A 15,231-nucleotide genomic window follows, 5' to 3' on the forward strand; every position below is an offset into this window, starting at 1 on the left:
GAGGCAGAGAGGAAAGGAGGAGATGAGCTGTAAAACAAGGCATATCTCACCTGAAAACTGAAATCATTTATCTTTTTACTTCATATATTGTCCTCATATTCACTTGAATGGTGGAGTGTTACAAAAACAACACTGGCACATGTGCACGGTTGCAGAGTCACTTAACACGAAACCCACTTTTTGAGTTAGTGTAATAAAATGACTGTACATGAAATAAATACTATCAAATGATCCCGGTCCCTTTTCATAGTGTTAATGACATCATTTTTTAGTTTTTTTTTTTTTTTTTTTTTTCCCCCCCGACAGAAAATAGAGTAATAAAAAACATAGTTATAATTACTGTCATGACAAATGGGCATGTGAGTTTTTGGAGGATAAAATAGAGTCTATGTTTCTTTCAAGCACAAAATGGTAATTTTTAGTGCATGTTATGGAGATTGCCTTCAGTACAAGTGTCCCTATTGCAGATGGTGCAGTGTGTGTGTTTTTTGTGTGTGTGTGTGTGTGTGTGTGTGTGTGCGTGTGTGTGCGGGGGGGTATCAATGTGCTGGTGTACTGAATTGGAAATGGAAGTTTATAAGGTCGCTGGCAAAAAGCTCTCCTCTGCCCTCTTAAGATAATGAAAACAGCAAAGCGGGAACTAAAATCTGACCACTGCAAAACTGAAACCGCACTGAGGTAGGAAGATGAATAACCTTGTGCTGACTGAATTCTGGGTATCAATGCCTTTTCAATTGACTTACTTTTTGTAATCATCAAGGTCAAAAGGCAATTTCTGCAACCACAGAAATAAATAAAACAGGTTGGCAGCAAAATTAAATAGAAGGGGGAACAAAGCCATGCCTCCAGCGAGTAACAGAAAAACCAAGGGTAGAAAATCTCACATGAAAGCTAATTTCAGATAACATCAAGCTTTGCCATTTGACTAATTGGAATACACTTCAGTCTTCATACAGAAATGCCATTAGCACTTAAAAAAGATTTGCGTGAAACATTTCTGTTGTGCATTATTTTCCCACCCATGACAGCATCCAGAAGCTGATGATGGTGAATATGGCAGATTAATCCAATTGCTTGTTATGATTACAATACCTTAAAAGAACAACAATTGTAACAGCTCTACTTTCATCTGCTGTTATTTCACTTTGTCTATTAAAAGGCCAAATGACTAAACCATTACACCGTGTTTACAATATGCTATCAATGGTCCGTCTATCTTTACTTCCCATCACCTACTTTCAAACAAAGTAAGCAGTATGTGGCTGGCTATTGTCCAACACTGCACTTAGAAGTAAGAGTACAATCAATTCATCTGTAGTTGTCAGTTCTTGTATTGATGGGTCATTTCCCTTTCATGTCATTTCTATAGCGGTTTCTTCATGTTAGAGGACGGGTTTGGTGTTTATCGATTCAGACTGCTAAGTGTTCATTTACGACTGTGCATAATACAAAGACTCAAAAGCTTTAGTTGTGAGAAAGTAACTACACTGCTACAGTTTCTCACTGTAAACAATTCAAAAGGCAGTAAGTCAATTGCTCACACAAATCCGTGGTCTTAAAACTGCTTGGAAAGATTTTCTGACAGACACTTAAAGAGCCACACAAAACTCTGACAGGGTAAACTGGGCTTACAGTAAAGTGTTACACTCAATAAGTCAAGTAGACACACGCACACAGAGGTGGAAACTTGCTGACAACGTTAAGGCTACATAAAGCAACCAAAACCTAGACCAACAAAGAAGAAATAACTCACCATAATAACACACTCCTTGATGTAACAGGGTCACTCTGTAACGCAGCAGCCAGTTTTCAATCCATTTAAAAAGGGAACATCTGCTGCTGTGAACACCTAAATGTGTAGCATACAAGTTTGATATAGACACCACCTTTTTCAAATCCATCTTCAAAAAAAATATATGTAAATAAAGACAATTATTTTTCTCTGGCCAATATGGTACTTCATTTTGCCTCCTATTTTAATGCAGATGTTGCTTAACGAAATAAAACTAACAAACCCTGAATAAAAAAAGCTTGTTTGTGAAGCTCTTTTTATTGATAGAATATATATAACAGTGTGAATTACAGCTCAATCATCAGTGAAATCTTCCCTTGTTCTCCTTTTCATTCTTCTTCTATGTCAGTGAATCCATGTACCTCACATGGTTATGATTTGTACGTTTAAAAATGATTTCCACAGAACAAGCCAGCAGATAATAACTGAACTTTAGAAACTTGTGATCAGATGATACTGAGGAATCCCAGAATTTTTCTAGTGGCCCTGATTTTGCTCTCTCGGCACATAACAGGATTTTGAGTCTGTTCTGACAAACAATGGATCAATTTCTACTTGTTCGAGGAGCCTGTGCACTTTCTTGAAAAATAAAAGCAAGGTAGGAACAGTTTACTCGTGTTTAGAAGCCTCCTTCTGAGAGCAAAGCAAGCACATACGAGAAAGAGAGTAATGATATGCTTTAGGTCAATATTTTACACAATGATGCATTTTGGGAGGCACGCCTCTGCAGGGCATGTGTGAAACAATGGGTGTCATAACTGCCCTGTGCAGCTTATTAATCTTCCCTCGCCCTCTAATCAATCTGTTTCTCCCCTTGCAAACACTGGTTACATTCCTGCGTTAAACGAGAGACCATCTTTCACCGTGGCACAAAAGGGTGGCTCCAGGATGGTGATGTCTCTCTTATACGAGGCAGCCAGGAGTAACAGCACAAAACGACTTCCTCAGGATGTTTTTAAATCAATGACAGCAAGATTAAGCAGGGAAAATGTTACTGAGAGCTGATGTGTTGTCAAGCTTGCGTAGCAGGGATTCAGAGGACAGACAAGTTTTTCTTTCCATGGCTGATTCAGCTGCGTATGAATCAGTTTGGATAAGAGAAGCCATTTATTTCTAAGAGTTTGGCTTTCTTTTTGTCTTTTTTTTTCATCTCAAAGCCAAAAGAAAAATAGTGAGTGATTACATATTAACTACCTGAAAAACAGTTTTCGGTGACAACACAAAGTAAGAGAGATTTCCGAAGCTGTGACATCATGGTATGTATTGTCATTATCAAATCTAGGCTGGATTTTATTAGGCATGTCCAATGAAACAAATGGTGTCATGCTTACAACTGGGAACCATTTGAGAGGTATGTTGTGAAGTCATACTGTAGTGCTCAGCTAAAATTGTTCTACAGATGACAGCAAGGGGAAGTAGCCACTATTCTTGTTATTCCCCATTGTACAGTCATACTGCAGCAATTATTCAAAATCTTTGATTATCCTCAGAGAGGCGATGCAATCATGGCTGAAAATCAATTTCAGGGACATCAGGAAAAATCAAAAAGCTAGCACAGTGCCAACAGGGCCAAGGGCTTGTGCGAGAGAAGAGAAGGGATTTTTTTCTCATCATCGCTTCGGTTTTCCCTTTGCTAAGGGTAATCAGCCAGCAGCACCAGAGAGCTTGCTGTTACTCAGAGCCAGATCCTGATCCTGTTCAGAGCTGCTAGTGATGTAGAGCCAGGTAGCATCCAATTAGTGTTTAGTGTAACTTAATGCAAAGTGCTGGCACTCAGCTCACCGAATCCAACTAGTTGTCATAGAATTTCCACGCTTCTGCTGTCAAATTCATGAACATTTGCTGATTTGCTTTGCCTTCTCAAGGCACCATGAAGTTGAAATGAGACATGCGCCGTGTATGGCCATTTTCTGCTAAAACAGATTGGCCTGATTACTGATGAGACAGCAGGCACGTCAGTGGCGGCTGCTTGATGCTTATTGACAACTGTGTTGCTTTAGAACCACATTTACTCCTTTTACATATAGAGCAATTTGTAATGGCGCAGGTTCCAAAGCTCTGTAATGGATGTAAATCCAATGAAAAAATTCTTTATTCATGATAAACCAAGAGCACGTACCATTTTTAGCAAACAAAACTGGATGTTAAATTTCACACTTTCTTTATGTTCAATCAAGGCGCGCCTCTTCATATTCCAGCAGCGTGGACTTGTCCAGATGCTGGACTTATCTCCAACAGCTGAGAGTACATTCAGACTGATACTTACATATCTAAAGAGAGAATAAAAGGCAACCCCACCCTATGATGTATTATTCGTAACGCGCTGATCTGGTAGATGAGACACTGAATGATATGCAACATTACAAATGTGTAACACCTTATTCATCCCAATTTCATGTCTTTCAGCTCCCTCCATCTTTATTCGCAATCTTCTCCTCTTGCCTTTTCCTTTCCTCTCTCAGAGTGTAGACAGCTGCGAGGACCGTCTCCACAGACTGTGGTCTCTGGCAGAAGGCAGACAATTGAGTTTTGGAAGTGGCATGGAACGAGACAAAGGGAGCATGAGGTGCTTCCTCCCTCTGTCTTCCTCCCTGTCAGGGCTCCATGGGCAAACTGCCCACTCTTTCATAACAGCATTAGCAGAGACTACTTAGCAAAACAGTGGAAAATCCACTCCACCATGTTTCCTCATCAGCAGTGTCTTCTCTCCGACCTCCACCTTTGTGTCAGTTACTCACATGAATATGGAAGATGAATAAGGGCCAACTTCTGAGGTTACGCCAAATTCAACAAGAGACAGGCTTGTCAACCATGAAATCGTCTTTACAGAGAGTATGGACAAATTTGGATTGGTTGGAGGCACTTTCATCTCTGGGAAATTTCCTGACCTTTATTTTATGTTCTAGGCCATAAAGATCAGGTAAAATGCTATCATAACAACCAGTATAAAGGAAAATGGTGGTCTATTATCCTCCATAATTCCTCTCTGGACATCTATCATCATTCACCCTCTACTCGGGCTACCCAGCAGTCATCACACGACACCCCCATAGCTGTACAATCTGTAGCTTTCCTCTCTGCCCTTTCTTGGTAATACCTCCTGTGACACACTTGGCTCAGCACCCTTATACAAACAATCACACTCACACACACACTCACACTCACACTCACACACACACACACACACACACACACACACACACACACACACAGCTGTTTGACCTCTGAGGTTCAGTGAGAGCATTAAATACCAATTAGGGTTGGGACGGGCCAAGCTGAGTCTGAGGCTGTAGCAGGGCCTTGAGGAGGCCTGTGGGAAGCACCTTATTGGTCCCTTGGCATAAATGTGTGTGTATGCCTGTATGTGTGTGCGTGAGACACTGTTTCTGTAGGATATGGACATCAATAGAATAGACAACCTCCCAATAGACACACTCCTACACACATGCACATCTGGATATTTTATCTAATGTAATGTTCAAGTTCCCTCCTGTAACATCTCTCTGTGATGTCTGCTTTTGGGCTCAACTTATTTTCTATTACATCATAACATTGGATTGAGCAGGGCTGTTTCGTCCTTTCAGAATCAGTGGATTTTCATCCTGGTTTCATCTGTGCAGCCTTGAGGTGAAGATCTCTACATCTGATATATTCTCTTTCAATACTATTGAATATATAATTAATGGAGATTGTACAGTGCTAACAATCTTAAGTCCAGTCTCTGGAATGTGCCTTTAATGTTGGGTATATGGATTATTTTCCACTGTGTCCATTGTTACATTTCATCAGAGATATTTGTACAAGGTTTCTCTCTTTTCTTTCGTTTTCCATGACGCCTTTCATTCTGGTCACATGGGTGTGCGCTGTAATAACTTGGTTTTATGTTCAAAATAAAACAGCAATACAGGGGAAAGAATATTAACAAATGCTCGGGAGGCAACCCTCTGAGAAATATCCGTTTTCGGAAGTGAATTTGAGACTGTGTGATGATCTGCTGTGGTTATCTGGTGGTTTCAGAGTCATGCCCTTTACTGTCCCTCTGCTATTTACCCACCAGACACACACAGCGTGATAAATGTTTTGTCTGACCTTCTAAATTTGTTTTCCTTCCTCTTAACTGTGATTTTATTTCCCTTGGACAGGCCAGACATTGTGTGTGTGTTTCTGTGCGTCTGTGCGAGTGAGGATTTGTGTGTAAGTGTGTCAGCTTATTTGTCTGTTTGCAAAGAAAAAATAAGGTCTGGGTATATCCAGAAAGATAAAATCTTTCCTCTCCTTATTGCAAATTACTTCCATCAGCTCCTCATTTCAACAAATGAATCACTGAACATGCCAAGGAATTGAAATAACTACTAATAGCAGCGCTCTAACAGCCACTGACCATCCATCTAGCGTGTGTCTGCTTCAGTCTGGAAAGGGTTAAAGTCGCCACAGGCCAGAGCAGAGTCAACATCGGCCACGGCTTGGCTGGCCTACCCTGCCAGATCAATATCTGCAAATAATAAATTAGCTCCCCAGAGGGGTCGCACTAAACCTTCAGCAACACTGCCCTGGAAAAGTCCACAATTGGTGTGTGCGAGACTCAATAAGCCAGGTGAATGACTGTGCAGGGGCACATCTTTAGCACTCCATAATAGAAAATTAATGGTGCTCAAATCAGTGCTGAGGGCACCCTGAGGGTTACCTAATAGGCCTAGTTAGAACTGTCATCCCTCCCAGAGTCGCCTAAAATATCACATGCAAACACAGGGAGCCGAGAAGAGAGGGAGGAATGAGGGAGAGGTAAACGTGTGTGTGTGTGTGTGTGTGTGTGTGTGTGTGTGTGTGTGGGTGTGTGTGTGTGTGTGTGTGTGTGTGTGTGTGTGTGTGGGTGTGTGTGTGTGTGTGGGTCAGCTGGGGGTAAGGGTGAGTTGGGGATGAAAGGATCAGAAATAAGAACAGGTAACAGGGATTGCCACCTTTGGCATTTATTACTTTAGTGGGGATATTAAGGAGGTGCTACTTTGGATTTTGAGGAGTGATGGATGTCAGAAGAAACTTACATTGTAGAAAAAAAAAAAATCGATTAATTTCTTATTAAATGCTATTTTTTCTTTACTCCTGACTGAACTGCATGCCTCACTGGCTCTCAATGCTTTGACTGTTTGTCACCAGCCTGCTAGCTTGTTTTTAGCACACACCTGTTTGTGAGCTTGACAGGAGATTTGGACTCCTCCAAACTCCTCTTTCAAGCCATATGTGAATATATTTCAGTTCCCTCAGCACACCATCAACTCATCTTGCAAGGCTCAATACAATGATTGCAGACTCTCCAAATACATTTAAAATGCATTTTCCTGTTTGCTTGGCCCATTAGTATTTTTATCTATTTCATTTAGTAGTTTACTATTTAGTATTTGACTGGTGGTCAAATGTAAGTCAGATATTACTTAATTCAGTCAATTTACTGTCCAATTTAATTTATTATGGAATATTTCAGAGCCCCATACACACACACACATATCCATCTCCGTTATAATGGATCTAAATCTAAATTATGATGGTTGTTAATACAGTTTCCTATGAGAAAGTAACTGCAGAAAAATCTGATGTGCTAATTTTCTCAACACCTAATCTGACCAGATTTTAAAAAATAACAATTCAGAGGATTTGTGACCAGAAGTAATGACAGAAAATGGTGGAACAGAATATGACTCAAATTTTCTTCAATCCACAGAAACCAATAAGTAACACAGTAAATTAAGCTAATGTTTCGTTGCACAGCCACACTGACGCAGATAAATAAAAACAGAAGTAGCTGTAAGTGAGAAGTCATTTAAAGTTTGTGGAGGGAAAAAAAGTAAGTCCTGGAAATACTAAGTAGATGATCAAACACGATGCAGAAATATGCAAGTATATCATGTTGGCTGTGTTTTAGCATAAACTTGTCCAATCCAGAGGGCTGTTTAAAAGCAGATCTATATGCCCAACAGGCTGGTAATGAGCCTTAAAAGCACATCTGATCACTTATTCCAGCTGGTTTATTCCCCTTCTCCACAAACACAAGTATTGGATTCAGTAAACATACTTCATATTGATCCTGAGCCACCCGGCAGCACATGAAGCTCTCTTACCCACACTCCACAAGATTTATTACAACTTTGTGTGTCTCCTCATTTCTGTTCGGCAGGCGAACGCAAGCATGTGCGCACACACATGAAAACAAATGCAACCCCCCACACACACACACACACGCAGAAAAGGCAAAGTTTAAATACCCAAATGATTTCTCGTCAAATTGCCCCACACACATGCACACAACCTTTCGATCTTTTCCCTGACCTTAATTTGCTTATGCATTAATATCAGGAGGGTTGGGGTGTGTGGGGAGGGGTTTGCCTCCTCAACTCTCCTCCTATTCCCTTCAGGTTTGGACTTTGGCAAACTGTCTACCGCGTTGACACTGAACTTACCCACATGCCGCCACGCTGCCGTCCTCCAGCGCAAACAGAGTGTGTCGCTCTCCGCAGGCCACTTGAGATATTTTCAGAGATGATGGAAGATTCTGGAACAAACGCGGTGACAGCTGGAAAAAAATAAAGTTCCCAGTGAGGTGAAGAAACACACTGCATCTCTGAGTTGCTCTGTAGTTTAGTTGGTACTCCATCAGTCTGGCAAACATCCCAAAGACAGGCACAGCTACAGCAGATCCTCTCAGTGTAGATGAAGACAGAACAACGTGAACAACAGAAGGAACAAGAAAGAAACAGCATTCTCCTTTATGGCGCTGAGCTGTGTAGATCTGATGTTTTTAAGTCCCTGTGTGTATGTCTGTCTGTCTGTGTGTGTTCATGCCAGTGCCACAAAGAAAAAAATGAAACAGCCTATGAGAAGAAAAGAAAGCCTGGTTCCTCATCATGCGCTTGTTAGCTTGTCCAATCTATGGCAATCAGCACAGTCCCAGGGGTTGAAAGACACGAGATGCCGGGGAAAGGGAAGCCGAGGCTGAGGAAAAGATCAATACTGCACTGTGAAACAAGAAGTGTGGGCTATTTACTCTCCATTGATCTGATGATGCTGGAGAAACACCTCACTCGGCTATTAAATTGAGGGTATAAGTCTACTGTGGAGGGCTTTTTTTCTTCCTCTCTCTTTTTCTTTCTCTCTTTCTTCACCCCAAGGTCAAGGAAAAGCTAAAAACATCCACAAACAAACAAAAATGGATTGCTTGGGCCAGGGAAAGTAATTAATCTGCATTAAAATGCCAAGGGAACAGGCACTAACTACCCATCTTAAGTGAAGTTTTGCTCAGAGCGACAAGAGACCCAGGACAGGATGGACTACTAGAGGACACACTGATAAATACAAATGGACTGCTAGCATCCAGCTGAGCTTCAGTGGAGCTGCTTTAAGCCTCGAATTTCCACCTGCATGACACAGTGAAGGAAGAAAAACCACTGAGCAGAAGGTTATGCAATGTTTGTGATGATTTAGACATTCCTGAAGAAATCAATACTTAGCCTATCTTGGAATTGCTTTCACTAACTGTGTTTCATTAATGTCCGGAATGGCATTTAAAAGGCTGAGAGCTACTGTGTTAAGGTAGAATATGAGACCACTGTTGGACAAAGGTTTTCACAGACAAGGGTCATCACTGAACCACAGCACAGTCAACAACACCATCAGAGGACTGGCTGCCATGTCACTGAAAGGATCGTCACATCCAAACCGCTGTAACTATGTTATAACATCCAGTTTGTATCTGAAGTATAATCATAATCTCTGTAATCCTGCAGAGCTAAAAGGCCGTTTTCAGTCAGTGTGACAAGGCCTATAGATGTGTTTCAGATATTCAGATGTGTTTGGAGTTTGCTGTGAAAAGGAAAGCAGCAACCGCATGAAGACAGATCCTGAAAACACTTCAGACTCACACCCAGTTTGATCTAATATTAGAGTTCATCACAGAGTCAGTGCCAACAGGAAGGCACACTTTAGGTTGCTGCCATGAGAAAAGAATAGAAAGACAGTATCGAGTCAGTTCCTGATAAGCGTTTTTTTTTTTTCTTCTCTTGTGTATTTACTGAAATGACAATGAAAGGCCACAAATGGCAAAGTCCCTGATCATAAAATTCTGTTTTATATTGTGGAAAAAGTGGTGACATGGTGTTTTACAAAGTGTATTTCTATGGATAACTGATGCATTCACAACAACTTTTAGAGGTAGAAACAACAACAAAAAATTCCCTAAAATATTCTTTACGGGGCAGCCGATAAAAACGAAGCCATAAAAATTCATCTCTGGTTTCCCAACATGTGCCCGCTGGCAGAGCTGCTGACATCCAGACACTCTTCATGGTGTGAAACTCTTTCCCTCCATGTCTATCTTTGCCTTTCTTCTGCTCCTCAGAGGAGTAGCCTTATTGACTGTGTGGCTGTATTACAACAAGCAGTCTCTAATGACTCCCTGAAGACCTCTCTATCCCTACTGCCCGCCCTCCTTCTCTCTCTCTCTCTCTCTCTCTCTCTTTCTCGCTGTCTGTCTCTCTCCTTCTCTGCTGCTCTTCAGGCTCCAGTTCAGCAGCTAATTAACCCTCTCTAATAGCATAGATTACATTAGCTTTGAGCGGCTCGCACCCTCCACCGGACTCGCACTGCCACACAATGAACCCAGCCTTGCTTTACAAATCTCCCCCTTCACAAGAGCACAATTATGAATTCAAACAACTTCTTATCCACACTCACTCATCCAGGGACAGAAGCCCTCCCCTGCCACCCACCTCCCAGGCCTTCACACAGGGAGTAATGAGAGAACTGAAGAGAGGAGACCACACAACAAGACGGCCATGAGGGGGAGAGGGATATCGAGGGGGTGGAGGGGGTGGAGGGGACCCCTACTGGGTAAATCAGAGAGGTCACTATAGGTGTTTCATTGGGTGAGCCTACAGAAGCCCAGTGATAACCCTCCATCTTAACATTCCTATTCACAGCAGAATGGAATCTTAATTACTGTGGGCGGATAGAGCGAGAAGGGGGAATACCAGGAGCAAATGGAGGTTTGTTCTTTAAGTGGTCAAAGGGAGGGAATTAGACGCAAGAGTGAATGACTTAAGCCAGTGGAAGCCGTTCTCAACACACTGACAAAATGGCCGGGGAGCTCAAAAGCATAATGCAGACTTCAGAATCTTTTTTAATAAATATATATATAATGTTGCAGATTGTGACGGGTCGGACTGCTTGATTATAGAGTCCAATCAATCAGGTCTCATAATACACTTCTCCTGCTGGGATAGGAGACTATCACACAGTATTCAGCAGCCTGCTTTAAGAATTTAAGAAGGTGCCGTGGCTGGTTAGTCATCTGTGATGCAGTGGAGCTGAGCAGTATAACGGTGCCGCCGCTATTAAACTGCAGGAGTCCCACCACACTGTGAGAGTGTTCAAACCAATGGAGTACCTACGAGGAGAGGAAGGAACTCTGAATCACTGAGAAAAATACATTTTTTTCAATTGGGAGTTTTTTTTTCTCTCTCTCTTACAACATTTAGAGCACTTAGTGGTGTTTTATGAATGATAATGAGATGAGATATGGTCTTGGTAAAAAAAGAAATAAAGTATGGAAGAAATGGATGTAATCTGTTCCGTCTAAATGTAAATTGGTACATTTGTAGCGAAAGGACATTCTCATGTTTCTTTGTCCGAACAAGTAATTTTCCCTCTGTCCCTCTCCTGTAAGGCTTGCCATAGCAGCATTTTCTGCAGCACCGAGCACTCTCCTTTCTATTTCAATAGGACAGCTCATTTGCTAGACTCCTAGCCCAAACTGCTGACTGGGTTTTTCAAGGCTGTGTACTTTGTGTGAGCATGTGGACTAGCGTGCGTGTGCACAAGCTTGTGCTAAAAGAGAGAGAGAATAGGGGGAGAGAGGCATGAAAGAGGGATAAGCAAAATGGAGGGAAAGAGTGGGGGAGAGAACACATTGTATCATTAAGGTACTCAGAGATCATTAGATATATAAGGGCACTGCTATGCAAGGTCAGGGCTGCTGTGTTTTTCTAGGTCGGCAGAGGAGCAGTAAAACCAGTCTAATCAGCCGCTTCTCTCCCCCGGATCGCTCCCTTCCTCTTCCATCTAGAGGTAGTGTGGATTATAGCCCAGTTCATCCATGCCCCTGTATGTATTTACTAACATTATCAAGGCTTACGAGCCAAGGACACGGTAAACCACACAAAAGGCACAGAAAGGCTTTGAGCTAGATATTGGCCTCATTACGGGGTATAGTTGTTGGCTCCCTGTCTCGCTCCCAGGATGTACAAGGCTGCTTTAACAGGTGCAGCACATTGCCTGACTATCCAGTATTTTTCATTAAGGCCATCCTTTAAAGCAGAGTTTAGCAACTGGCAGAATGCCCCAATGAAGTGTGCATGTGTCGGTGTGTGCCCTGAATGCTACACATTTTTGTCAGCTGTAGGGGAAGGACATGGATTTTATTAAGGTAAATCCACTTTGTACAAAATTAACTGACCAACCGACCTCTTCCCGGACACCCACACCTGGGCTGGACATAGAAACTCAGTAGTTCTGATACCCAAAATGTGCCTGAATGTCTGCTCTCCAGATGATCTTGTATAGTTTGTATTTTGTATTCTTTTCTTATTTTTATTCTATATAACTCTTATTAATTTCTCTTACTTTCTATACTTGTATGTCATTGTTGTTTGTATGGCTGTTTATATTAAGTTTATATGAAGATAGCAAAGACTATAAGCACAGAAACCTTTCCGATAATACCGAGCTCTAACCCAGATGTGCAAGTGCACACGGTCCACGCCTTCACTCCTCATGTGACTGAGGTCCTCGCAAGTCCACCGAAGGACGAACCGCTGCTGGCCTTGGATGGCAGGGAGGCGATGCCGTTGGTAATGTGGCACGTTCATCAAGATAATGATGGATAGCCTTAAAATGGACCCTCGGCTTTATAGAGATGAATGTCCTGCTTGGCTTCTTACTCAGCACTTTGGCCTTTCCCCCACTCAAACACCCTCACTATTCTAAAATGGAGATTAGCAAAGCCTGTCAGGAAAATGGACCCAACTAAAGCCTATCAATCAAACCTGCTCCAGGCCGATCAAGAGAGGAAAACACACATCCAAAAAGCATCACCATACACTATTTTCCAATGTGAGCTTTTAGTGCTAAGTAATTAGAGTCAGAATGGGGGAGTGATAGAAGGGCATTTTTGTGCTTGTATGGGACAAGATGAGAGGATGAAGGAAAGAGTATGAGAGAGAAACGGTGTGTAAAAGAATGCCTCTCCTGCTCTCGACCATCTCATTAGGCTAATGTTTTTTTATAAGGCACTTCAAATGTCAAGGCATTGGTGGATTTAGTGTAAACTTAAATTCCATTACCTGGCAGGCATTAATTGCTAACTGAGCCCAGGGATCTTTCCCCTGGGGCCTCTATGTTTCCTCTCTGTCATCTGGCTAACTATTCTGTCTAGACTAACTTAGAGCACCATAATCCACCATGGGGATCAATAAACTGCACATAATTCAGCTCCAATAATGAGCTTTCACTTCAACACAAGCGCCAGCCCACTTCCCAAGGAACCGGCAGGGGCGTAAAATGATAATGTAATTATTAAAAGGACAGACAAAATGAGTAAGCACTTTCACACAGAGAGGGAGGGCGAGCCTGGCCTCAATTAGACACACTTAAAGCTATCATTGTTATTCGAGACAAAGCTAATCAAGGAGGAGATACAGGGGCATCCATTTCAGCAGGTAATGGAATGACGCTCACCGGCTCTCCCATTTCCCCCGGCTCATGATGTTATAAAGGCCGCCCTGCAGTCACGCGTGAGTGGGCACTCTTTAATGGAGTGCAATGGATGTGGTTTCATCCACCAATAGCAGATAATCAGAGGAAGGGACTTGGAATGGAGAAGTTTAAGATTCGCTCTCTCTAATAGCAACACATAAAACCGTAAGTGTGAGGGATTATTTTACACCTGTAGTTTCCATTAGTATTTCAGGAACAGAGAAATTACACTTTGTATGTGTTGCATCTATTGAAACAACTTGAAACATCTAAATCTCTACACTGTCAGTGCACTTTATTCACACACTATCACGGCCATGACATTCACAGATCAAACTAGCAGCTGCATTTTAGACCAGCATGAGAGATCTGGTGTGTGACAAAGTGAGGTTTAACCCAGGGCCTTATCTGCTAACTACTGTTTCTCCAATTATATGCATCCTTGAACTCCACTGAAATCAAGAGAAGCTAGTTTGTTTCTTACACCCAAGTGCTCCTAATTCATCTGCAGGCTACAGGAGGTCCAGGGTGGATAAATCAGGCCTTTACGGGAGGGTTGCTCCTACTGTTTATCTGCTGGTGACATTTGCTGCACAGCCCCCACCGCACCATAATTACCCCACTTATTCACTAAACAGGAATCATGCCTGGCAGGAACCCCCTGCCACAAAGGTTGCAGGACTTAAGGCTATATTCTGTCTCCGGAGTTCAATGGCCATGTCTTTATGAAAGGACTCCATTCATTTGGACATCAGCATGGGTTCACTTTAGCATGGTCTAACAGAAGACAGGGGGGCTAAAGTGACTCGCCTCGATAGCCGGAACAAAGAGCATCATGGCTGATGACGATGATGAATTTACAGCTGACTGCACATGCCTTCCTAACACACGGTACACCTTGGCACACTTCGAATGTCACAGTTCCCATAGAGGACTGGCATTTGGAGTGGATTCTCCTACCCCTGGAGCCAGCACGCTAGGAGTGGGTAGCTCTCCATATCCTGATGAGGTAGACTGTCAAAGGAAAATAATACACAATTAACAAAAATCTCTATTATTAAGCCCTGGTTCAGCTTGCATTGTGCATCTATTGTGCAACTTCTTTATAAAAGGCAGTATAATCCTGTATTTGGACATCATCCTCCATTTTTTCCCCTCTCTATCTCCCAATCACTGCGATTCTAGATGACTTATGGCTCATATTGCTCATTGTCTTGAGAACACACCCAAATTCAGCCTAACTAGGTAACTGTCAATTAAAAGTAGGGATAGTGTTTCTCTGTTGCTTGTTGTCCAACTCTTCAGTTGCCTCGACTTCTGCATAGTCTTATCTGTCAAAGACAGTCAGCACAGATGGATGACAAGTGACAAAGGGATATTTGGTTGAGGTTGTGCAGTAATGAGTGTCACGTGACTCCCACATTCAAATTTCAGACTGCCTCTCCTGATCCTAAAGCTGCAATCAACACTAGGCCATCTGCAACACTGCAAATTAACATAATTGGTGTACATTACATGCTTATAGAGAGTACATTTTTATCCACTATTCTTCGCCCTTAACAAGATGAGCTGTGGAGATACTGGGAGAGCAACACTGTTGATTAGACACGGATAGTGGGAGCAGACAGCGAGACTTGTTG

The 15,231-nt window shown here is 42.2% G+C and overlaps 1 protein-coding gene across 1 annotated transcript in view; it reads right to left on the bottom strand.

Moving 5' to 3' along the window:
- LOC143320699 (E3 ISG15--protein ligase Herc6-like) overlaps nt 1-8,453 on the bottom strand; it is a 215,201-nt gene extending 206,748 nt beyond the window's left edge. The window contains exon 1 of the mRNA XM_076730556.1: nt 8,245-8,453. Coding sequence (XP_076586671.1) covers nt 8,245-8,453 — 209 coding nt within the window. The remainder of the gene's footprint in view (nt 1-8,244) is intronic.
- Between the last annotated feature and the right edge of the window lie 6,778 nt (nt 8,454-15,231).

Source organism: Chaetodon auriga, chromosome 5 (assembly GCF_051107435.1).
Source record: "Chaetodon auriga isolate fChaAug3 chromosome 5, fChaAug3.hap1, whole genome shotgun sequence".
NCBI classification, from domain to species: Eukaryota; Metazoa; Chordata; class Actinopteri; order Chaetodontiformes; family Chaetodontidae; genus Chaetodon; species Chaetodon auriga.